The sequence below is a fragment of the Emys orbicularis genome, chromosome 11 (assembly GCF_028017835.1).
Source record: "Emys orbicularis isolate rEmyOrb1 chromosome 11, rEmyOrb1.hap1, whole genome shotgun sequence".
Taxonomy (NCBI): domain Eukaryota; kingdom Metazoa; phylum Chordata; order Testudines; family Emydidae; genus Emys; species Emys orbicularis.
The window spans coordinates 55,932,089-55,956,802 of record NC_088693.1 but is presented as its reverse complement, the minus strand read 5'-3'; the positions used below and the strand labels follow the sequence as shown (position 1 = coordinate 55,956,802).

The 24,714-nt window shown below is 41.5% G+C and overlaps 1 protein-coding gene across 1 annotated transcript in view; it reads right to left on the bottom strand.

The window, feature by feature from the left end:
• The window catches only part of CCDC150 (coiled-coil domain containing 150), a 45,518-nt gene that overhangs the window by 15,945 nt on the left and 4,859 nt on the right, over positions 1-24,714 (bottom strand). Inside the window, exons 6-14 of the mRNA XM_065413584.1 lie at positions 23,697-23,813; positions 16,988-17,117; positions 10,478-10,521; positions 9,247-9,339; positions 6,925-7,032; positions 5,360-5,484; positions 4,918-5,095; positions 4,372-4,440; positions 1,567-1,650 (exon numbers count right to left, since the gene is read on the bottom strand). Coding sequence (XP_065269656.1) covers positions 1,567-1,650; positions 4,372-4,440; positions 4,918-5,095; positions 5,360-5,484; positions 6,925-7,032; positions 9,247-9,339; positions 10,478-10,521; positions 16,988-17,117; positions 23,697-23,813 — 948 coding nt within the window. The remainder of the gene's footprint in view (positions 1-1,566; positions 1,651-4,371; positions 4,441-4,917; positions 5,096-5,359; positions 5,485-6,924; positions 7,033-9,246; positions 9,340-10,477; positions 10,522-16,987; positions 17,118-23,696; positions 23,814-24,714) is intronic.

Below are 24,714 nucleotides of genomic sequence, written 5' to 3'. Positions count from 1 at the left end.
TAAAAGAAATTAACACTGAGCAAAGTCTCAGAATATGAGGAGCAGCAGGAGAGTCATTTCACTTTATCTTCACATAAAGGCAAAATTACAACAGGATGAATCATTTTAATATAAAGCTCAGTATAGTGTCTTGGCTCCTCACCTATGACTATCATCAGTACATTTAGGAGTTATTCTAGCTCACACACTTACCTCTCCAAAGTAGCTCAGAAGATTAAGAAAAGAAATGGCTTCTTCAATAAGCTTGCAGGCTCAGCTTGGGGAGCTAATGCGCAAACACTGCACAGCTTCGCGATAGCTCTTTGCTACTTGGTTAGAGACTATCGTGCTCCTGTGTGGTCAAAAACTCTCCCCACACAAAGCTAGTTGATGTACAATTGGATCTAATGATGAGACTAACAACAGGAACCATGAGAGCACAAAACATAAGTGGAAACCAGTCTCCTAACATCAGGCCTTATATTGCAGGAAAGAACCTCCTTGACACAATCCAGGAGATACTACAACTGCCACTTTTCAAAGATATAGATAGATATATAGGAGGTGCCTTGCCACCAACTCATCAATAAAAGACCAATATGGACTTTGTTACCAACCATCTCATCACATTGTGGCAAGCAGAATGGGAACAAGCTGCTCCCCCTGTAAGAAACTCCTTCCTCATCACTCAGTGCTTTACAAGAGACTCCTGGCCTCGAGTTGCCATGCTGTCTCTGGTGCAGACTCAACCATTTCAGATGTGGAGTGGTGAGGTGTGCAGCAAATGACCACCCCTGGGGACTCAGGAACAGCCCTCTGTGTAGCTGCAGTGAGGTTGAGAAAACTGCACACCTATTGAATAGCTGCTCATCTCGTGCTGGTCTATCAAGACTTTAAAGCCTCCACAATAATCACCAGATGTAGTGACACTACACAAACATGCAGCTGTCTCACCATGTAAATAGCCACCACTCTCTCCACTGGTCTCTTCTAGGCTGTTTTTTCACAAGCACCCCAAAATCCATCCACCCCTTTCCCAAATTCTAAGGCACCCATCTGCAACTCAGAAATGAAAATATCTCGCTTTCATCATCCCCTTCTATTGTGCACTTACTTTAATTTTCTTTATCTATATTTATAACCATGCTGTCTGTTCCCTTCTTATTTTACCCCTTGGAATAACCTGCTTATCTAAGACACTCCAAACTCCCAGGCTCTCTTTGACAAGGGTTTCTTAACATGCGTGTTGCTTTAGAATGCCCCCCTTTCCTTCCTCATTACTCAATGATTTTCATACATCCAGTGACCTGTTTACCCGGAATCCTATAGCTGTAATAAGTGAGGCAACTCAACCCAGTCTTTTACCTAAAGGCAATAAATGGTCTGACGAGGATCAGAGACCGTTTTAAATCCCAAACTACTTAAAAATATCTGGCAGCTGTTGCACAAATGACATCTGCAGAAGGAAATACAAGAACTTCTTTTCAACTGTAATAGTGAAGGTGTAGTTAAATAATCCTGGATCAGCTGGACAGAAGGATTTCTTCCTGCTCTGAACAAACTGATATAAAGGCAAAAATCAGGTACCTGAAGCTTTCCTTTGTCGTAGGCCAGTTTATTCTTACTGTCCGTCAGCTCTGCTAGAACCTGTTCGACCTGCTGTTGAGCATACTGGGAAAACAAGAGCAGAGGTCACGCTCTCCTAGGAAAAACAAGCCAAAATGGACTTGGGCTTCAGCATCTTGTCTCTCCCTGAGGTTTAGCCCTTTTCCCCTTCAAGTTTTAGCACTACCTTTGTCCTCCTGTTTTGTCCAGATTTTCATTTAAAAATGAACAAGAGTTCTTACCAAGTGAAACAGAGCAGCAAAAAGATGTAGTCGTACCACATTGGTACTAAGCCACGCCAGCCTATAGGAAGAAGCAGGCACACACTGGTTCTCAACCATCTAGACCAGGGGTCGGCAACCTTTCAGAAGTGATGTGCCGAGTCTTCATTTATTCACTCTAATGTAAGGTTTCGCGTGACAGTAATACATTTTAACGTTTTTAGAAGGTCTCTTTCTATAAGTCTATAATATATAACTAAACTATTGTATGTAAAGTAAGTAAGGTTTTTAAAATGTTTAAGAAGCTTCATTTAAAATTAAATTAAAATGCAGAGCCCCCCAGACCGATGGCCAAGGCCCGGGCAGTGTGAGTGCCACTGGAAATCAGCTCGTGTGCCACCTTTGGCACGCGTGCCGTAGGTTGCCTATCCCTGATCTAGACCAATCCCTGGATCATAGAGCCTAACCTCAAGCACAGGCAGCAAGAAAGTGAATGGCAGAAGAACCTGTCCTCTGGCAAGCGGGAAAGGAGGAGAAAAGGAATTGGCAAAGGACAGAGAGTGGGGAAGGCAAGGGTCATAGGCAAAAAAATGGTTCAGAGTGAGAGCAGGTACCAGAAGGAACAAAGAATTGGAAAATTATGGAGATGAACTATTTTTAAGCTTCAGAACATTTTGTTGATTCATACCCTATGAGTGATTAATTATTGTGAAGCTACTTTTGTGTGTGGAGGGGAGATGGTAAATAAACTGTCCCTTATTATATTTTAACTTTAAAGAACTTAACTATCTTATAATTAATTTTGATCACCACATGACAGACATGCATAAGCTGTTTCAGCTGAATTTTCTCTAGCTTCCTGATTTGAGGACCTATTTACAATGAAGTTTTTCTGAAAGTCTCTCACGCTGACACAATTAGCATAGACAGTTTTTACTACCACGAGATCTGGACCTGCTCAGTACAGTTGGAGGACACAGTGGTAAAAACTCTGCAGCTGGTCTGCACTAACACTTCCACTGTTTCTAGCACTGGTCAAGTTTCAGTGCTACAGCAATAGTGAGAGAGGATAGAAAAAAAGACAGCAGAAATGACATCTCAAAGTACCAACAGAAGTGTTAACTGACTTGTAGCTGGCTATCTTCTATCTTATAGTGTATGCAGGCTAAAGTCCCACCTACACTACATAATGGAACAGAATACCCATGGGAAAATCCCTGATATAGTTGTACTTCAGGACCCCATGGGTACATACTCGGGGTGGTTAGTCCGTGTCACTGCTTGCCACTGCCCATGCTATCCCGGCTACACAGCTATTTTTAGCACTCTAGCCCGAGGAGCACTAGCACAGGTACATCCACACAAGTTTGGAATCACACCCCTAACTCCAAGTGTAGCCATAGCATAAGTGGTCCCTTCAGCTAGTCATAAATTCCCTCCCACACAGCATGAACATTTTTCACTCTTTAACAAATTCAAATGGGAACCTGAAAACAAAATTAACATGTAGCCGTTATTTTATTCTTTTGTCTCCCCTCTCTCACATTCCATTCGTTTGGAAACTAGGCACAGAAATATCATGTGATCAGGATAACTATTTCAGATTGTAGCTTGACTCCTAGCATAGTCACTCACCAGTCAGGACACTAGGGTTACCTACCTATTTTAGAACAAACTGAAGGTGAGAGTACACAGGCCAACAAAAGCTGACTGAAAATCTCAGGTTACCTGCTGGTGTTCCAGTGCCGCCAAGCGATCCATTAGCCTCTTGTTCTCCCTCTCCAGATTCTGCAGTGTGGATCTCATAGCACCCATTTCTAGCTTCAAAACAAAAGACATGATTGGAATTGGATTTTTCCTTAAGTGTCTTAGATACAATATAAATCAATGGACCAAATTTCAACCCCAAGTGTGTGAATTATTCACAGGCCCTCCTACCCAGAGCTACTTGCTTTTACCTTCCCTTCAGCACTAGTGATTCAGCTTTCCCCAAAAAGTTAACCTGTCAGGTAAGCTCAGCAGTAACTATGCTGCAAACACACTGAAGTATACATCACAAATCCAACCTTTAATTTCTCCAAGCTATGCAGGTTTGAGAGAGCTACACAGAAAATAAGTACATATGGCCTCAAAATTCAGCGGGGGCTGAAAATGCTGTTGAGGTGGTGCATTCAACCCCTAAGGAACAGTTAGTCTCGTGTGACCATCAACCTCCAGCAATGGTGGAAGCTGTAGTGTAGATGTGAGTCTAACCACAGATTATATAGCTGTAAAAACAACTGAGTTCTGTCTCACCACAGCTACAATCATTGCTATAGTCAAAAGAGTTGCACCAATGGTAAATTATGGCTGTAAAGTTTGCTAAAGCAGATGCAATCCTGCAGTCCAGTCCAGAGATTCAGGTCTCCCTTCCAATCCATCTGCATCACTAACATCAGTGCTAAAGAAAACTCTCACCTTCCTGTCACAGGTTCAGTTAACATAACACTGTTTGTACTATGGATACCAACCCAAAAGAAGGGATAGAATAAGAAGTCAGAGTGAAGCCATGCGTACTTGGTAGTACCTTGTTCCCAGTTAGTTCCACTTCCAGTTTGTTCTTCTCCTGTGTTACGTCACTTGCTGTTTTCTTCATCTGCAATAAGGAATTAAAATAAAGTCACTTTTAAAATCAGCCAAAAAGCGACTCTACTAGATCCACCCTAGAGATCCATTAATACTTCCAACAGAGAGATGGAGCACTTCATCTCAGACAGAAGGGTCACAAGACCAACCCTGAAATTAGAAACAAGGCACTTTCCTCATTTCCCTTCCCTGACAGGGCAAGGCAACATCATAACTGTTACATTGCAATCTACTCTCTTATGTCCATCCACTACTAGACATATCACCAATGCTGTCTGCCATGACACTAAAGCATCAGAATGGGAGGAGGCCAAAGATTATGTTCCAACCCATCTTTCCACATTTGCAGAGAATATGAGACTATACTACTTCACCATGGGACCAATACTGGGGAGGATGGGAATTTTAGCAAAGTAGATGCAAGTGTCTTCTACTATGATACACTTTTATTTTAAAGGTGTAAGAGACTGTAAAATATCCATTGTACCTCTTGCTGAAGACTCTCCTTCTCCATTAGTAGAGATCCTCTCTCTTTCAGTGCTGTCTCCAGTTCACCTCGTAGTCTAGCAATAGTAGACTCCAGGAGCAGCTTCTGTGTGGTTGTCATCTCCTCGGCGAGGCATGCTTTTTGTCTGCAGCCAGCATGCTCCGTGTGCAAGGCCTCCCTGTGTAAGTGAGACAGGAAACAGCTGAGTTGGAGTTCTATACCTCTGTCATGAACAGAAAATGGATTTTACGTTATATACCAGACATGCTTATTGGTACCTGTTTTACTGTGTTCAAAAGTCCCGATTAAGTGTCAGCCAGCAGGAAATAAGTAGAGCCTGTAGGAGGCTTGGAGAGATACAGGGACCAGGACACACCAAAGATGGCTAGTACACAAGGAAGAAGAGATCAAAGGATAAAGATTTAGAATATTCCTCACTCACAGCTCTTTTTGAAGTTGGGCTTTTTCGTTCTGCATGCTTTGCAGCTCTCCTATAATGTTGGCACGTGCAGCATCCAGCAGCAAGTCTTGTTCCAGCAGTTTCTGAGTCATCCTCTCCTGTTCTGCCTAAAGACGGAAAGGAAATGTCAGTGTGAAAACTCAAAGGATTATGGAAAAGTCTTCAGCAAAAAAAAAGACTGGTAGAGGGCACAAAGCTATTATTTATACCAAAGTGTTCTCTCCTGGTCAGTTCGGGGATTTCTGTATCCTCTCTTAGTACTGGATAGTATAACACTACTCACGCCAATTTTTCAACATCTTTCTTGAAATGTGGACGCCAGAACTGGACACAGTATTCCTGTAGAGACTGCACCAGTGCCAAATACGGAGGTAGTATAATCTCTTTATTCCTGCTTGATATCCCCCTGTTTATACATCCAAGGATTGCATGAGCGCATGGCCATAGCATTACACCAGGAGCTGATGTTCAGCTGATTAGCCACCACGACCCTCACATCTCTTTTAGAGTCACTGCTTTCCGGGATACAGTCCCCCATCCTGCAACTATGACTTATATTTTGTTCTTAGAAGACCTTACATTTGGCTGTATGGAAACACATTGTCTGCTTGTGCCCTGTTTAGCCTCTATTATTTACCACTCCCCCACTCTGTGTGTCATCAGCAATCTTTATCAGCAATGATTTTCTGTTTTCTTCCAGGTCATTCATAAAAATATTAAATAATGTAAATGTTTGGTGGTGTTTTTGGGCCTGCCCAAAATACCCTTCTAAGCAATGCAAGAGAGCATAAACACTCTTTTTTTGTTTTGTTTTGTTTTTTTAATTTAAAAATCTGTACTTGCTATTTAAAGGGTATCCAACCATAAACTGGAATTTCTTTAGTCAATTAAAAAAATCATCAATCTGATGATGTCTCTTTTAAATAAATACTTGCTAGACACATCAAACCAAAATAGTGAAGTCCTTAATCTTTGAGAAATGAATCAAGTCCCAGAAGATTGCTATCAGTCTAAGTTTTGAATTCTCTGTTCCAAGGGAAGAATGCTCTGTGCCATTCTCTGATGACACCAACTGGCTGACAGAAAAATAGTTATAGATGCCAGAATGAGCAGGGGCTAGTTCTGCACTGAAGAGAAGGCAGGAACTATGTGGAGCAAGGAGAAAAGAAGAAAGAATAAATTCCAGAAGGTGATCCATATTAGAATGAGTGACCTGGGGAAAGATTGGATCTAGTCAATTAAACACACTCCTGGGTACCAAACTGTGCACTGATTCTAGTCTCACATTAATTTTTCATTTTATCAAGGATATTGCCTGTCATTTGAGCAGGAGGAGGATGGAGAATTATAACATGGTTTTACATTTTATTGGGGTTTGATACCAAGTGTTCAAAACCAACTATGTCAAGCTGACTACAATTCGGAGTCTTATATTTTACTGGATGTAACTGGTTTATTGAGCTTTTCCCCTCATCTATTCTTCCTGGTCTCTGAGCCACAGATGCTTCACATTGGCTATGTTACTAGCCTAATTGTGAACTGCATACCTTAAGCATGGCCTGATGATCTGAAATGAGTTTAGCATTCTCCATGGAAACGCTTCGAAGTGTAGCACTCAGTTCTGAGCATTGTTGGGTCAACTGGTCATTAATGGCCTACAGAGGGGAAAACACACACGTTTTATTTCAAACTTTCTACAGTAGAAATAAAAACACTTAAAAACCTATCAATTTCTTTTATCTTTCCTCTACCCCCATCATCTTGCAGTTTTGAAGGTCAGTCTGACCTTTGCTATAACCTGAGAAAAGTGTTCAGATAACACCAGTTTTCAGTGGAAGGGTCACAAAGTGTGTTGCTGTAAAAATGCTGTAAGACTGGCACAAACCAGTATCCGCAAAGCTAATGGTACTGAAGCTCTACCCTGATTCACTCAATGACACTTAGTATTTGAAGTAGCATGAGGCAAGAACAAAGGACCAGATTCCATTCTATAGTTTAAAAAATACATTGTCTAGAACCAGTCCCTGCAGGACTGTCTAGATGCTGGTTGCCCTTTGCCTTTCTCCAGGAAGGGAAAGATGGCCTTGTGACAAAAATACAGGACTGGAAATCAGGAGATCTAGGAATTAGAACATAAGAACGGCCGTACCGGGTCAGACCAAAGGTCCATCTAGCCCAGTATCCTGTCTACCGACAGTGGCCAATGCCAGGTGCCCCAGAGGGAGTGGACCTAACAGGCAATGATCAAGTGATCTCTCTCCTGCCATCCATCTCCATCCTCTGACAAACAGAGGCTAGGGACACCATTCCTTACCCATCCTGGCTAACAGCCATTAATGGACTTAACCACCATGAATTTATCCAGTTCTCTTTTAAACTCTGTTATAGTCCTAGCCTTCACAACCTCCTCAGGTAAGGAGTTCCACAAGTTGACTGTGCGCTGCGTGAAGAAGAACTTCCTTGTATTTGTTTTAAACCTGCTGCCTATTAATTTCATTTGGTGACCCCTAGTTCTTGTATTATGGGAATAAGTAAATAACTTTTCCTTATCCACTTTCTCCACATCACTCATGATTTTATATACCTCTATCATATCCCCTCTTAGTCTCCTCTTTTCCAAGCTGAAGAGTCCTAGCCTCTTTAATCTCTCCTCATATGGGACCCGTTCCAAACCCCTAATCATTTTAGTTGCCCTTTTCTGAACCTTTTCTAGTGCCAGTATATCTTTTTTTAGATGAGGAGACCACATCTGTACGCAGTATTCGAGATGTGGGCGTACCATCGATTTATATAAGGGCAATAATATATTCTCCGTCTTATTCTCTATCCCCTTTTTAATGATCTCTAACATCCTGTTTGTTTTTTTGACCACCTCTGCACACTGCGCGGACATCTTCAGAGAACTATCCACGATGACTCCAAGATCTTTTTCCTGATTAGTTGTAGCTAAATTAGCCCCCATCATATTGTATGTATAGTTGGGGTTATTTTTTCCAATGTGCATTACTTTACATTTATCCACATTAAATTTCATTTGCCATTTTGTTGCCCAATCACTTAGTTTTGTGAGTGATTATTCTCAGCTCGGTGATAAAATCATTACAGAATGCTTTTTTGTAAGGGACATCTCTTTACAATTTACACTACGGCAGTGCTGCAGAAATGCCAAGACTGTAAAGATCCATTCACTTCACCGGAGAGCTGCTGCTAAACAGAAAAACTGTTGTACAGGATGGAAGTGAAGGGGAGAGCATTAGATAGCCAAAAACTGCAAACATTTTGCAGCACATTTTGTTTTTACTAAAGCAGCAATTAAGTGTCTTTCATAGATTCTAAGGCCAGCAGGGACCATTATAATCATCTTGTCTCCTGCCTAACACAGGCCATAATAACACATCCAGTAAATCCTGCATCAAGCCAATAAGTTGTGTTTGAGCGATCACATCTCTTTTAGAAAGCCATCCAGTCTTGATTTAAAGTCTTCATGTAATGGAGAATCAGCCCTAATATACCTTTTCAATATGTAGAAATTGCGCCTTCTTAGAAGTCTAAGTATATCCATAAAAGCAGCCACAAGAATGGAAGCCTATGTTAGAATCGTGGCTAAATCAGAGACCATAAACTAAAGCGAATATTTTGGGATTTCAAATTACAACATCAAGAAACTAAGTCATCATATTTAACATCTGTATCTGAAGCCTTTTCATTGTCACCAGCTCAGCAAGCAGACTGTGCAGCTTTCATTGTGTAGCTTTACCCCAGACCAGGGAGGCATACCAAGATGTGAGAATCACACTCAATTAGTCATTGTAGATCCTGTCCCCCATATTTTAGCTCCGTGATATGGTAAGAGATGCTACTTTCATTACCTGTACTTTCTCTGCTGTCTCTCGCAGAGCTGTTATTTCAGATCGCAGTTGCACATTTTCCTCATGTTCTTTGCTGAAAGACAGCTGTGCATTCTAAAGGGAAGAATCAAACAGAATTTCTCCATGAGAAAAGGTTAAAACAGACAGTGTATTTCATCATACAGCCAAGAATTTCAGGGCATTTCACATTTGTCTCTCACCTTTTGTTTAACAGAGCTGGTTAGCCTGTAACAGTGCTACCTAAGCACCTGCAGATGCCAGACTGGGCTCCATTAATATAAACTTCCTTGCCAATTATAGCCAAGATTATGAGACTCCAATTAGCCTTTTCTGCATGTGTATTTTCCTTATTTGGATAGTAAAGCACAACCTCATATCCATTCAAAACACCTATTTGCCTTTACTGTCAGTGATCTTGGCATCATCTTTGACCCTAAACTCTCCTCCTGCCACAAATCCTACATCTGCTCATCTATCACCACTGCTGCAGCACTGCTTGTATATACCAAGCCTTAACATCACTAAAACCTTTTTACTTTCAAGCACAGCTTTGGGCTGCATAGACACAGACTGCATACAGACTGTAAGCTCATTGGGGGCAGTGACTATTTGTTGTATTTGTACAGTGCCAAGCACAAGGAGGTCTTGTTACATCACTCAGGCTCCTACACACTACCACAATACACAAAATAAATAATAATGGATTAGAAAGTAAATAGCTTCTTTCTATGACCCTGTTGCAGCCACACTTGGAATTTTGCATTCAACTTTGGACTCTTCACTGATAGGAGCCCTTCCCCATAGTAGTAAATACCTCCAAAAATCAAAGACAAACCTAGATTAGGCCCATAACTTGTGACATTAATCCCTGTTTTGCTAACTGTTTAGTAGCCTTTAAGGGCTTGTTTTACACAGGGAATTCAGAAAAATTAATCCGAACTAACTAAAAAGTGTGAATTTAAAATGGATTAGTTGAACCACATTAAGCCCGTGTAGACGTTCTTATTCAGAATTAGAGTGGCCTTAATTTTATTTAGCCTTGAGTCTCTGAGTGGCATTTGTTCACATAAAAAAGACGCTATCCAATCTCACCCACATAACAGTCCCTGAACATGAGAGGAATAACAGAGGGTCTGCAGGTCAGGACTGAGGTACAGTGGTATTTTGCTTCTTACATTAGAAAAAGGAGAAAAATCAACCCTTTCCCCCTCAACAGTTGTTTACAACTTACTTTTGCTTCTTCACTGAGCTGGGAAATGATGCAGTTTCTGGAATCTAAGGCAGAGCAAAATCAAAACAAAGCCATGAAACTATATGGTTGTAAATCAAAATGTCCCCTTTTTAATTAAAGTGGCTTGCTTAGGTAACTGAATATGGAACAAATGTGCAAGATTTCCATGAACATGCTGCTCTGTCTGATAACACTTTTATTGATGGATCTAACCTTTCAGCTGGATCACTGTAGAGCACATCCTTCCTTCCTGTTAATCACAGGCAAGACTACTATTTTTTTTTTTTTAAAGAGGAAAGCACACAATTGTACCTCTCACTTATGCATGCAATTACTGTGATTGCACATGCATCCTGGGTAACTGTGCTCATAACCTGAATTATGTGGCAATTGTACACACAGATTATGTGCAATACCATATGTTTTTGTGTCTAAAATCTCAGGCCCCTAGTTTAAAAACACACATGGTACAAAAAGAATGTACTTGTGTTGGTCTGAATGAATTATCTGTATACCGTGCCTCTTCCACTTCTGCACTGCTTCTGAATGAGATACTGACAAAGGTGAAGAGGACACGAATGAAAAGAATATAAAAATGAAGCCAATCAAAGATTCTTGGTTACAACATCCAAAGTACATTCTGGAAAGGTCAGTCAAAAGATATTTCAAATAACAAAGGAAGAAAGCCTTAAGAAGGATAAGTTCACTTTTACTTTCTGCATGAATCTCCCCCCCAGAAGTAAGCAAACTTCCTTTGGGGAAGCTAAAGAAAAAAAAAATTAAATGAAAAAATGCCATTTCATTTCCTCCTAATTCAATCTGTGGGGAAGGGATCAAAGTACATGGTGACAAGCTAAGTTCCCTCTAAGCTGCATGGCCACACGGCTGCCTATTAAGCACTGCATAGGTGCTCAGGGCTCCAGCGGGGAGAGATGCCTCTCTCCATTGTAGACCCAAGGAGCACCAATGCACCCCAAACCTCTCAGGCCCAGCTCCACCCTGGAGCCCGCACCCCCAGACGGAGCCCTCACATCCCAACCCTCTGCCCCAGCCCTGACCCCCTCCCACACACCGAATTCCTTGGCCCCACCCCGCTGTGTCTCACATCACCTCCATATTGGTGCACATAACAAAATTCATTCCGCATGTGGGTGGGAAAAATTAAAGGGAACATTGGTGACAAGTACAGGGTTTTAATCCTTTAGTGAACACTAGAAATTCACTAAATTTCAGCCCAAATTTGGCACTTAGGTAACAGATGGATGTTTGGGGGGGGGAGGGAACTGTTCTGTGTTTGTACAGGAAGAGAGCTCTCTCCCACCCACCCAATCCTACTATAACAGGGTGCCAAGATTCTCCTGTTTTCATACCCTCCTAGTGGGTGCTTAAGCAAGCTGCAAGTTAATTATTGCTGTCTCGAGGCAGATATGGCTCATTAAATTTCATCCTGAATATAAAGGAAGCGGGAGTGGCTCTCTGGCAGAAGAAACTAGAATCTGGAACAGACAGGTCTTGAGGGAAGGAACCCTAGGAAGAACGCTTAGGCAATATTGAGGATTTTCCAGGGGTGGGGGGCAGGGATTTTATTTTTTGTTTTATTTTTAAAGAAAAAAGCAGATCCCAGGAGGAGTGGTCCTTTCATTCTGCAAGTGTGTAACTTTTGTTTGGAATTGGGTGGATTCCACCGGCTTACTTCACTGAAGCAGGGATTCCTGATCAGATCAACTAAATTTTCATTCACTGACATGTTTGTTCTGAGAGGCTGTTGTGTTCCCATTAAATCCCTCCCCTGCATCACAGTGCTTCTCACAGCATCTCCCAAATTATCTAAAGGAAAAGTGGTCAGGGAACTTTTCATGCTGTGCTATCTTACACCCCTACCCATAGCTCCAAAAGACCGAGGCATTAGCAACCAGCATAATACCCAAATATCAGTTCAAGAATTAAGTCCCATGATTACTCACTAGCTCAAATCTTCTCTGAAAGAGACTCGCATTGATGAAATCCGTTAAGAAAATTGCTATCATTCTATTCCCTTCTCCCTATTATTACTGCAGCCACTTTCCTCCAGCTAGGAAAAGGTTCAGGAGCTTCAGATAAAACCCAAGAGAAGTCTCTTCAAGAGTTCATCACCTCATAACCAGCAGTCCTCCAATTAGCCAATATAGCTGTATCCTATCAGGAGAACCCTACTAGCTTTGAAATGATGGACCTCAGTCACTCAAGCCTCTGCTGTCTGGTAGGGATGGTGTTGTAAAGCTAACAAATCAGCATCATAGAAATGTAGGACTGGAAGGGACCTTGATAGATCATTTAGTCCAGTCCCCAGCACTGAGGCAGGACTAAGTATTATCTAGACCATCCCTGACAGGTATTTGTCTAACCTGTTCTTAAAAGCCTCCAATGACAGATTCCACAACCTTCCTCTGTAATTCGTTCTAGTGCTTAACTACCTTTACAGTTAGGAAGTTTTTCCTAATGTCTAATCTAAATCTCCCTTGCTGCAAGTTAAGCCCAGTACTTCTTGTCCTGTCCACTGTAGTTAAGGAGAACAATTTCTCACCCTCTTCTTTGTAACAACCTTTTATATACTTGAAGACTTCTCGTACCCCCCCCCCCGAGTCTTTTTTTCCCCAGACTAAACAAACACAGTTTTTTTAAATCTTTCCTCATAAGTCATGTTTTCTAGACTTTTAATAATTTTTGTTGCTCTCCTCTGGACTTTCTCCAAATTGTCCACATCTTTCCTAATGTGTGGTGCCCAGACCTGGACACAGCACTCCAGGTGAGGCCTTATCAGTGCTGAGTAGAGTGGAAGAATTACTCCTCGTGTCTTGCTTAAAACACTTGCTTAAAACACACCTAACCAGGTGGAAGAGGTGGATGAGGCTTTTTTTAAACAACTAACAAAATTATCCAAAGCCCAAGATTTGGTGGTGATGGGGGACTTCAACTATCCGGATATATGTTGGGAAAATAACACAGCAGGGCACAGACTATCCAACAAATTCTTGGACTGCATTGCAGACAACTTTTTATTTCAGAAGGTTGAAAAAGCTACTAGGGGGGAAGCTGTTCTAGACTTGATTTTAACAAATAGGGAGGAACTCGTTGAGAATTTGAAAGTAGAAGGCAGCTTGGGTGAAAGTGATCATGAAATCATAGAGTTTGCAATTCTAAGGAAGGGTAGAAGGGAGAACAGCAAAATAGAGACAATGGATTTCAGGAAAGCAGATTTTGGTAAGCTCAGAGAGCTGATAGGTAAGGTCCCATGGGAATCAAGACTGAGGGGAAAAACAACTGAGGAGAGTTGGCAGTTTTTCAAAGGGACACTATTAAGGGCCCAAAAGCAAGCTATTCCGCTGGTTAGGAAAGATAGAAAATGTGGCAAAAGACCACTTTGGCTTAACCACGAGATCTTGCATGATCTAAAAAATAAAAAGGAGTCATATAAAAAATGGAAACTAGGACAGATTACAAAGGATGAATATAGGCAAACAACACAGGAATGCAGGAGCAACATTAGAAAGGCAAAGGCACAAAATGAGCTCAAACTAGCTACAGGAATAAAGGGAAACAAGAAGACTTTTTATCAATACATTAGAAGCAAGAGGAAGACCAAAGACAGGGTAGGCCCACTGCTTAGTGAAGAGGGAGAAACAGTAACAGGAAACTTGGAAATGGCAGAGATGCTTAATGACTTCTTTGTTTCGGTCTTCACCGAGAAGTCTGAAGGAATGCCTAACATAGTGAATGCTAATGGGAAGGGGGTAGGTTTAGCAGATAAAATAAAAAAAGAACAAGTTAAAAATCACTTAGAAAAGTTAGATGCCTGCAAGTCACCAGGGCCTGATGAAATGCATCCTAGAATACTCAAGGAGCTACTAGAGGAGGTATCTGAGCCTCTAGCTATTATCTTTGGAAAATCATGGGAGACAGGAGAGATTCCAGAAGACTGGAAAAGGGCAAATATAGTGCCCATCTATAAAAAGGGAAATAAAAACAACCCAGGAAACTACAGACCAGTTAGTTTAACTTCTGTGCCAGGGAAGATAATGGAGCAAGTAATTAAGGAAATCATCTGCAAACACTTGGAAGGTGGTAAGGTGATAGGGAACAGCCAGCATGGATTTGTAAAGAACAAATCATGTCAAACCAATCTGATAGCTTTCTTTGATAGGATAACGAGTCTTGTGGATAAGGGAGAAGCTGTGAATGTGGTATACCTAGACTTTAGTAAGGCATTTGATATGGTCTCGCATGATATTCTTATCGATAAACTAGGCAAATACAACTTAGATGGGGCTACTATAAGGTGGGTGCATAACTGGCTGGATAACCGTACTCAGAGAGTTGTTATTAATGGTTCCCAATCCTGCTGGAAAGGCATAACGAGTGGGGTTCCGCAGGGGTCTGTTTTGGGACCGGCTCTGTTCAATATCTTCATTAACGACTTAGATATTGGCATAGAAAGTACGCTTATTAAGTTTGCGGATGATACCAAACTGGGAGGGATTGCAACTGCTTTGGAGGACAGGGTCATAATTCAAAATGATCTGGACAAATTGGAGAAATGGTCTGAGTTAAACAGGATAAAGTTTAACAAAGACAAATGCAAAGTGCTCCACTTAGGAAGAAAAAATCAGTTTCACACATACAGAATGGGAAGAGACTGTCTAGGAAGGAGTACGGCAGAAAGGGATCTAGGGGTTATAGTGGACCACAAGCTAAATATGAGTCAACAGTGTGATGCTGTTGCAAAAAAAGCAAACATGATTCTGGGAAGTATTAACAGGTGTGTTGTGAGCAAGACACGAGAAGTCATTCTTCCGCTCTACTCTGCTCTGGTTAGGCCTCAGCTGGAGTATTGTGTCCAGTTCTGGGCACCGCATTTCAAGAAAGATGTGGAGAAATTGGAAAGGGTCCAGAGAAGAGCAACAAGAATGATTAAAGGTCTTGAGAACATGACCTATGAAGGCTGAAAGAATTGGGTTTGTTTAGTTTGGAAAAGAAAAGACTGAGAAGGGACATGATAGCAGTTTTCAGGTATCTAAAAGGGTGTCATAAGGAGGAGGGAGAAAACTTGTTCACCTTAGCCTCTAAGGATAGAACAAGAAGCAATGGGCTTAAACTGCAGCAAGGGAGGTCTAGGTTGGACATTAGGAAAAAGTTCCTAACTGTCAGGGTGGTTAAACACTGGAATAAATTGCCTAGGGAGGTTGTGGAATCTCCATCTCTGGAGATATTTAAGAGTAGGTTAGATAAATGTCTATCAGGGATGGTCTAGACAGTATTTGGTCCTGCCATGCAGGCAGGGGACTGGACTCGATGACCTCTCGAGGTCCCTTCCAGTCCTAGAATCTATGAATCTATGAATAATACATCCCAGAATGATGTTCGCTTTTTTTTTTTTTTTTTGGCAACAGTATTACATTGTTGACTCTCATTTAGTTTGTGATCCACTTAACACCCAGATCCCTTTTCTGCAGTACTCCTTCCGAGGCAGTCATTTCCCATTTTGTGTTTGTACAATTGACTATTCCTTCCTAAGTGTAGTACTTTGCATTTGTATTAGTGAATTTCATCCTATTTATTTAAGACCGTTTCTCCAGTTTGTCCAGATCATTTTGAATTCTAATTCTGCACTCCAAAGCGCTTGCAACCTCTCCCACCTTGGTATCGTCCGTAAACTTTATAAGTGTACTCTCTGTGCCGTTATCCAAATCATTTATGAGAATATTGAATAGAACTGGACCCGGGAGAGGTCCCTGCAGGACCCCACTCGATATGCCCTTCCAGCTTGATTGTGAACCATTGAGAACTACTTTCTGTTTTGTTTTTGCAACCAGTTATGCACCCACCTTCTAGTAGATTTGTCTAGGCTATATATCACTGGTTTGTTTATGAGAAGGTCAAGTGTGTCAGTATCAAAAGCCTTACTGATATTGAGATATCGCATCTATTGCTTCCCCACATCCACCAGCTTGTTGTCAAAGGAGACTATTAGGTTGATGTGCCATGATTTGTTCTTAACAAAACCATGTTGATTGTTACTTATCACCCTGTTTTCTTCTAGATACTTACAAATTGCTTGTTTGATTATTTCCTCCATCATCTTTTTGGGTACCGAGGTTAAACTGACTGGTCTATAATTCCCTGAGTTGTGCTTATCCCCCATTTTATAGATAGCTACTATATTTGCCCTTTTCCAGTCCTGTGAGATCTCTTCCGTCCTCCACAAGTTCTCAAAGATAATCGCTAATGGCTCAGCAATAGCTTCAGCCAGTTCCTTAAGTGTTCTAGAATGTATTTCATCAGGCCCTGCTGACTTGAAGATATCTAACTTGTTTAAGTAATTATGAACTTGTTCTTTTCCTATTTTGGCCTCAGATTCTACCCCATTTACACTGATGTTCACTATGTTAGTCGTCCAATCACTGCTAACTTGTTTGGTGAAAACTGAAACAAAAAAGGCAATATTCAGTCCTAGCTGAGAACCTGCTATCATACCCAGGTCAGCTTTCAGCTGTGTACACTCCTGCCCCAGCTGTGCAGTTCTCTCCTCCTCCTTCTGTAACCTCTCTCGGGCAAGCTGGACATCCTTGTGCAGGCCATGGCAGTCCTGCTGCAGCACCTGTACCTATAGGGATATCACACAATCAGCTTTTCTCTGGGATATAGAGTTTTATAAAAAACATGAGAATCTAAGCAAGTTTCGGAATCCAAAGGGTTAGCCTATTGGAGAGGAAAAAGCTAATCAGATTGTTTCAAGCATAATGTTTTAAAGAAGAATCACAAAGGGCAGGTAGTGGGGTATCAGAGGTTGTAGAAAAGGTCCCGATTGCCTGCTTATTTTATGCAGTCAAACCGGTGGAGCTAGAGATAATAAAGATACATATTATAAGAGAAGTGAAATCAAATTAGCAGGGTGGCGAGTAAACCAAGTCTGAACATATGAACCATTCTGTCTCTTCCCACACTACTTATCAAAACAGGACATTGTGATAAATACAAACATCAGAAAGCATGGGATGGATTAAATTAAACCATTTTCTCTCCTTTTAATCCAATCTTGTTTTGCTCATTCACTGTTAGTTTCCTGTATAACTGAAGTCTACAAGAATCTTAAGATAACTAACAAAAGCTAGGAAAAGAAGAAAGTATGAAATTTCTATTAGCAGTATGCTGAACAATTCCAGCGGCAGCAGAAGGGACCTTGAAGGAACAGAGATTAAGCAGATGCTTGACAGCCCAAAACCTGTTTCCCTAGGATTGACAAAATACATAAATTGACAGTGTTTAATACATAAATAAATCAGTGTTTGCTCATTTGATTAATTTAAACATGAATAAATCTCACAATCAGATTTTTTGTTGTTTGTAATCCTGTTGTAGTGCTGTGGATTTAGAAATGTTTAGGCAGCCTTTGTTGCTTGGGTTTTTTGTTGTTGTTGTTGATCTGAAGTATAACCAATCTCTCTCTGCATTCACCTCCCTCATGCTTCACAAGGGCTTCATATTGCAAATGCACTTGTGAACTGAAAGCCACCTTTGTTATTGTGGGAATTCCTGGGGAAAACATTGTTACTCCAGAAGGTTTAAGAACTCTATGGAATATCTTCAGAAATGTTGTTTTCTAGCAGAAAGCTGTACCATTACTTTGCTAGCTGATACTACTATGCATATTTCTTTTTAATGTTCAATATTGTTTAGTTACTTATAAAACACTGAAAACATTTGTACCATTGATAATATTGAAAAGACCAAAAAACCCCAAAACCCTTAACTGAAATTAGAGAAATTGCCAGCTGAAAAGTTAGGATAAACCAGTCATAATTAACTTCCTTCACCTTCTGGTGTATCATGAATATCAATGTAGATTTCTTAATACAACCACAATACATACAGAGGCCTTCCAGAAGAATGGCCATACAGGGTCAGACCAATGGTTCATCTAGCCCAGTATCCTGTCTGGCCAGTGCCAGATGCTTCAGAGAGAACGAATAGAACAGGGCAATTTATCGAGTGATCCATCCCCTGTTGTTCAGTCCCAGTTTCTGGCAGTCAGAAGTTTAGGGACACCCAAAGCATGGAGTTGCATCCCTGACCATCTTGGCTAATAGCCATTGATGGACCTATCCTCCATGAACTTTTTTTTTTTTTAACCCGGTTATACTTTTGGCCTTCATAACATCCCCTGGCAATGAGTTCCACGGGTTGACTGTGCATTGTGTGAAGAAGTTTGTTTTAATCCTGCTGCCTTATTCATTTCATTGGGTGAACACTGGTTCTTGTACTATGTGAAGGGGTAAATAAAACTTTTCCCCCCACACCATTCATGCTTTTATAGACTTCTGAGATATCCCACCCTTAGTTGTCTCTTTTTTTTAAACTGAACAGTCCCCATCTTTTTAATCTCTTCTCATATGGAAGGTGTTCCATACCCCTCGTCTTCCCGCCCCCACCCCCTTCTCTGTACTTTTCCCACTTCTAATATCTCTTTTTTGAGATAGGGTGACCAGAACTGCATGCAGTATTCAAGGTGTAGGTGTACCATGGATTTATATAGTGGCATTATATTTTCTGTCTTGTATATCTCTTTCCTAATGATTCCTAACATTCTGTTGCTTTTTTGACTGCTGTTGCTCATTGAGCAGATGTATCCAGAAAGCTATCCACAATGACACCAAGATCTTTCTTGAGTGGTAACAGCTAATTCAGATCTCATCATTTTGTATGTACAGTTGGGATTATGTTTTCCAATGTGCATTACTTTGCATTTAGCAACACTGAATTTCATCTGCCCTTCTATTGTCCACTCACCCAGTTTTGTGAGATCCCTTTGTAACTCTTCACAATCTGCTTTGGATTCAATTACCTTGAATAATTTTGTATTGTCTGTAAACTTTGTCATCTCACTGATTACCCCTTTTTCCAGATCATGTAGGAGTATAGTGAACAGCACTGGTTCCAGTACAGATCCTTGGGGGACTCTGCTATTTACCTCTCTCCACTGTGAAAATTGACCATTTATTCCCACCCTTTTTTTCCTATCTTTTAACCGGTCTCATGGACTTTTCTCTGTTATCCTATGACTGCCTACTTTGTTTAAGAGCCTGTGGTCAGAGACCTTGTCAAAGGCTTTCTGAAAGTCCAAGTACATTATATCCACTGCATCACTCTTGTTCACATGTTGGTTGACACCCTCAAAAATTCTGAGTGGTGAGGCATGGCTTCCCTTTACAGAAGCCATGTTGATCTTCCCCAAGAAACTCGTGTTCACCTGTGTGTCTGAGAATTCTGTTCTTTACAATAGTTTCAACCAATTTGCCTGTTACTGAAATTAAGCTTCCTGACCTGTAATTGCCAGGATCGCCTCCGGAGCCTTTTTTAAATTTCAGCATCCCATTAGCTATCCGCCAGTCACCTGCTACAGGAGCTGATTTACGAGAGAAGCTCCACATCAGTTAGTAGTTCTCAAATTTCATAGTTGAGTTCTTTCAGAATTCTTGGGTGAATACCAGCTGGTCCTGGTGACTTATTACTGTTTAATTAATCAGTTTATTCCAAAACCTCCTTTATTTACACCGCAACCTGGGATATTTCCTGAGATTTGTCACCTAAAAAGAATGGCTCAGGTGTGGGACTCTCCCTCACATCCTCTGTAATGATGATTGATGCATTTAGCTTCTTGAGTGCTTTCTTCATCTCCTTGATCATCCAGCAGTGCCACAGGCTTCCTGCTGCTCATGTACTTAAACAATTTTTTGCTGTTAGTTTGTGTGTCTTTTGCTCGTTGCTCTTCAAATTCTTTTTTGGCAATACCTGACTTGCCAGATTTTTGCTCCTTTCTATTTTCCTTATTAGGCTCTGGCTTCCAATTTTTAAAAGAGGTCTTTTTGTTTCTAGCCATCTTTTACTCCGCTTTTTAGCTATGGTAGCATTTTATTGGTGTTTTGTTTTGTTTAAAGTTTGGGGCATATATAGTTTTGAGCCTCTATTATGATGTTTTTAAAAAGTTCCCATGCAGCTTGCAGGCATTTCACTCGTGACTGTTGCTTTTAATTTCCATTTAACTAACCTCCTCATTAAGTGTAGTTCCCCTTTTTGAAGTTCAATGCTACTCTGCTGGGTTTCTTTTGGTTTTCCTCCCTACAAGGATATTAAATATAATTACATTATGGTTGCTGTTACTGAATGGTTCAGCTATATTCACCTCTTGGACCAGATCCTGTGTGCCACTTACAACTAAATCAAGAACTGCCTCTCCCCTTGTGGGTCCAGAACTAGCTGCTCCAAGAAGCAGTCATGAACAGTGGCTAGAAATTTTATCTCTGCCTCCCATCCTGAGGTGATATGTTCCCAGTCAATATGGGGATAGTTGAAATCCCTCACATTACTATTGGGTTTTCTGTTTGTGTAGCCTCTCTAATCTCCCTGAGCATCTAACAATCAAAGTCACCATCCTGGTCAGGTGATCAGTAGTATATTCCTACTGTTGTTATTCAAGCATGGAATTTCTATCTATAGAGATACCATGACACTATTAGATTCATTTAAGATTTTTACACATTTGACTCTAAGCTTTCTTTCACATATAATGCCACTCTTCCACCAGTACAACAAGGAGTCCGGTGGCACCTTAAAGACTAACAGATTTATTTGGGCATAAGTTTTCATGGGTAAAAAACCCACTTCTTCAAATGCATGGAGACAGACTAACATGGCTACCCCTCTGATACTCTTCCACCAGTGCAACTTACTCTATCATTCCTATATATTTTATACCCTGGTATAATCATGTCACATTATCATCATTTCAGCAAGTTTCTGTGATGTCTATTATATCAATATTCTCATTTAATACCAGGCACTCAAGTTCACCCATCTTAGCATTTAGACTTTTTGCATTTGTATACAAGCACTTATAAAATTTGTCACTATTTAGTTGTCTGCCTGCATGTTGTGTAATTGAATAGCACTTTTTCGTTTGACTGTTTTTCTTCAGTCCATACCTCTACTTTATCAACTTCTATCCTCTTCTCTTTACTAGGCTATGGAGTATCCCCTTTAATAAATCCTCTTCTAAGGGATGGGTTTGCCCTGTTGGCTTACCTTCAGCCTTTAGCTTAAACTCTTCTATGATCTTTTTAATTTTACATGCCAGTAATCTGGTTTTGTTTTGGTTTAGGTGAAGCCCATCCCTCCAATGGTTCCTCCATTCCCAAAAGGTTCCCCAGTTCTTAATAATCCTAAATCCCTCCGCCCAACACCACTGTCTCATTCGAGACGCAGCAGTTCTGCCTATTGGAACTGGAAGCATTTCAGAGCGTACTATCATGATGGTCCTGAATTTTAAAATCTCTTACCTAACAGCCTAAATTTGGCCTCCAGGACCTCTTTTATCTTTCCCTATGTCAGTGGTACCTACATGTACCATGACCACCGGCTCCTCCCCAGAGCTGCCCATACATCTGTATAGATGTTGCAAGAAGTCTGTAACCTTTGCACTTGGCAGGCAATTCACTGTGCGGTTCTCCCAGTCATCACAAACCCAGCTATCTATATTTCTAATAATTGCATCCTCCTATTACTATTACCTGTCTCTTCCTAATAAGAGGCATCCCCGCCCCAGAAAGGTATGCTCTGTGGGAGAGGATGTCACACCACAATGGCCCCCTCCCTCAAGGGGTCCCCGGGGGAAGGCAGATCAGCATTGTATATTGCTAACGCTGTTGCAAGCATCGCAGGACATTTTGGGAAGGATCAAAGGTGTGAGTGAGTGTGGAATGGAAGGTTCCTTTGCAGGTCGTGAGAGGCCAGAGGGGGAAGAAGGAAGAGAACAAAGAATGGGTTAACTCCATGCTCCTGCTAGGCCCGAAAATATGACGCTGACTCCAGCCAGCTCAAAGCCACATACAGCACACATCTGACTCTCGGCTGCCTGCCAAGAAAGAAGGGGGCCCAGAATCCACCGACCAGACGTGAGAAAGGAAGATTCAGCTGAACAGACTTGCAGAGCCAGCCCATAACAAGCGAGGCAAGCAAAGGCCAGCACGGAGGAAAACAAAGAGGACAACAAAGTCTAGCCGGTGTGTTTTGGGAAAGTTGAGGAGACCACAGAGAGCCGGTTTTGATTGGTACAAAGAGCATCAGGAGCAGAGGTCCCTGAATGGAACACCCCCAAAGGAACCCAGGACTTAAAACCCTCTTGAGAGCTGGAGCAACTTGGAGATCACAGCAGACCCCGGACGACCTGGGCCCAGGACAAGAACTCCTGTCCACCCCTCCCCCTCTTCTTCTTACGTTACACCCAGGCTTGGCTAGCCTCAGGTAGTGCAGGTGTGAGTATGAAAGTGGGTTAGGGCTTGGGGCACTAACGCTTTCTTTCTTCCTTCCTCTGAGTGACGTGGGGAACCCCGCCCCCCAGCACTCTCCGCTGTTGTTTTAGTATTTTATTAATAAAGCGTTAAAACTTAGACACTTGGTGTTTTGTCATCTCCTCCCCAACGATCCTGTGGCCTCAACCTGATCACCTGACGCCTCAGGCAGATTGGTAACAGAAATCTGTCACAAGGATACCATGACATCATCTGGAAGGAGGATCCAACTATGGGATTGTTTCCCTTCACTTCAGCTTGATGTTCTCCTTCCCCAAGATACTCATCCTCCTCAACAGCACAGGGGCTATGAGGCGGGAGCAGGACTGCTCTACTGTGTCCAGGAAAGTCTTATCTATGTACATCTCTGTCCCCCTTAGTTCCTTCAGTTCAGCCACTCTGATTTCAAGAGCCTGTAATCTGTCTCTACGGACCATGAGGTGCTTGCACTGAATGCACACATATGCCATCTACCCACAAGGCAGGTAATTATACGTGCTACATTCAGTGCAATAAACTCAATCACCCTCACTCTGCTGCAGGACTTTCTGCTTACATTATTGTTACTTTTGCTGGATCTCACAATTGCCGGTCTGTTTCTCTGCAGAGCATTCACATTGAATTGCTTGTCAACTTTTAGACCTTTAACACCTCATTATAATTATTTAATCAAGATTCCCTTTTCCACACCTTGCATACTGAAGCTAAAGTGATTACAAAGATATGTTAACTGCTCTCTAGGAAGAACACTCCAACCTCTTACTATTCTTCCTGCTAGGAGGCAAAAAAAAAAAGTGAGACACAAAGAAAAAGTAGAAGAGGTGCTGTGCTTCTCCAACCTGTTCCCGTTCTGCCTCCACTGTTATCTCCATATCCTGCACACGTCTCAGCATGGTTGCTTGGGATTCCTCCAAAGACTCCCGCAGGCTTGCCTCCTGTGAAAGCTGCTCCCTTAGCTACAAGAGACAAAACACTGGGTATGTGACTGGAGACAGCAACAAGCCATAAAAACTGAAGATTAATGAAGCAGATAGGGGTTCAATACAGCAAAGCAACCATTATTAGTAATATCCAGTGATCTGTTAAAGGTGATAACACTATGGAGTAAGTATTTCATGGAAGTGGTAAAGCAAGGAAGCAATACCAAACAACCCATTCAGCTATGGAAAATGTATTAATAACCAGACAGATTTGGTACCTGGACCAAAATTTGTGTTTACTGAGAGTGGCAATTCTACTCCCTACAGTGTGCTCAGAGACCCAACTATTTTCTCTGCCTCAAATCTTACTGCTCTTGTGCCACATTACCATTCCTCCATCCAAGGGCCTGCTGTGTCTGTCTTCCTCTGGACTGAGTCAACACTGCTTCTGAACATGTTGGAAAGAGTCACTGCAGAGATGAGGCACTTCTACTGCAGGGACTGAGCAAACACAGTGGGCCTTATTTTGTTCTCACATCAGTGCAATTCCAGTTGACTATCAATGTAATTAAGACTAGAATCAGGCATATAGTCTCCACACCATACTCAAAGTTCAATTCCTTGCGGGGTAGCACACTGTGTTACTATGAGACTCTTGGGTTCATTGCTAAAAGGGATAGCTGCCATTCAATAAGGACTAAGCAGCGACTCTTTTCCCCAAAAACCCAATTTAGCTGAATCTCCCATGTTGGAATCTATCATTTTATTAACACGCGTTTTATATACACTGAAACCATCTTGCTGAAAGATTCTTCCATGAAAGCTTTCTGTAACTGGAACTACAAGCTTTAGATACATATAGTGTAAAACCTCCTATAAATGCAAATCACACATGATATGCTCTTGACCCTATGCAACAGGTGATTCTAATCTCTGG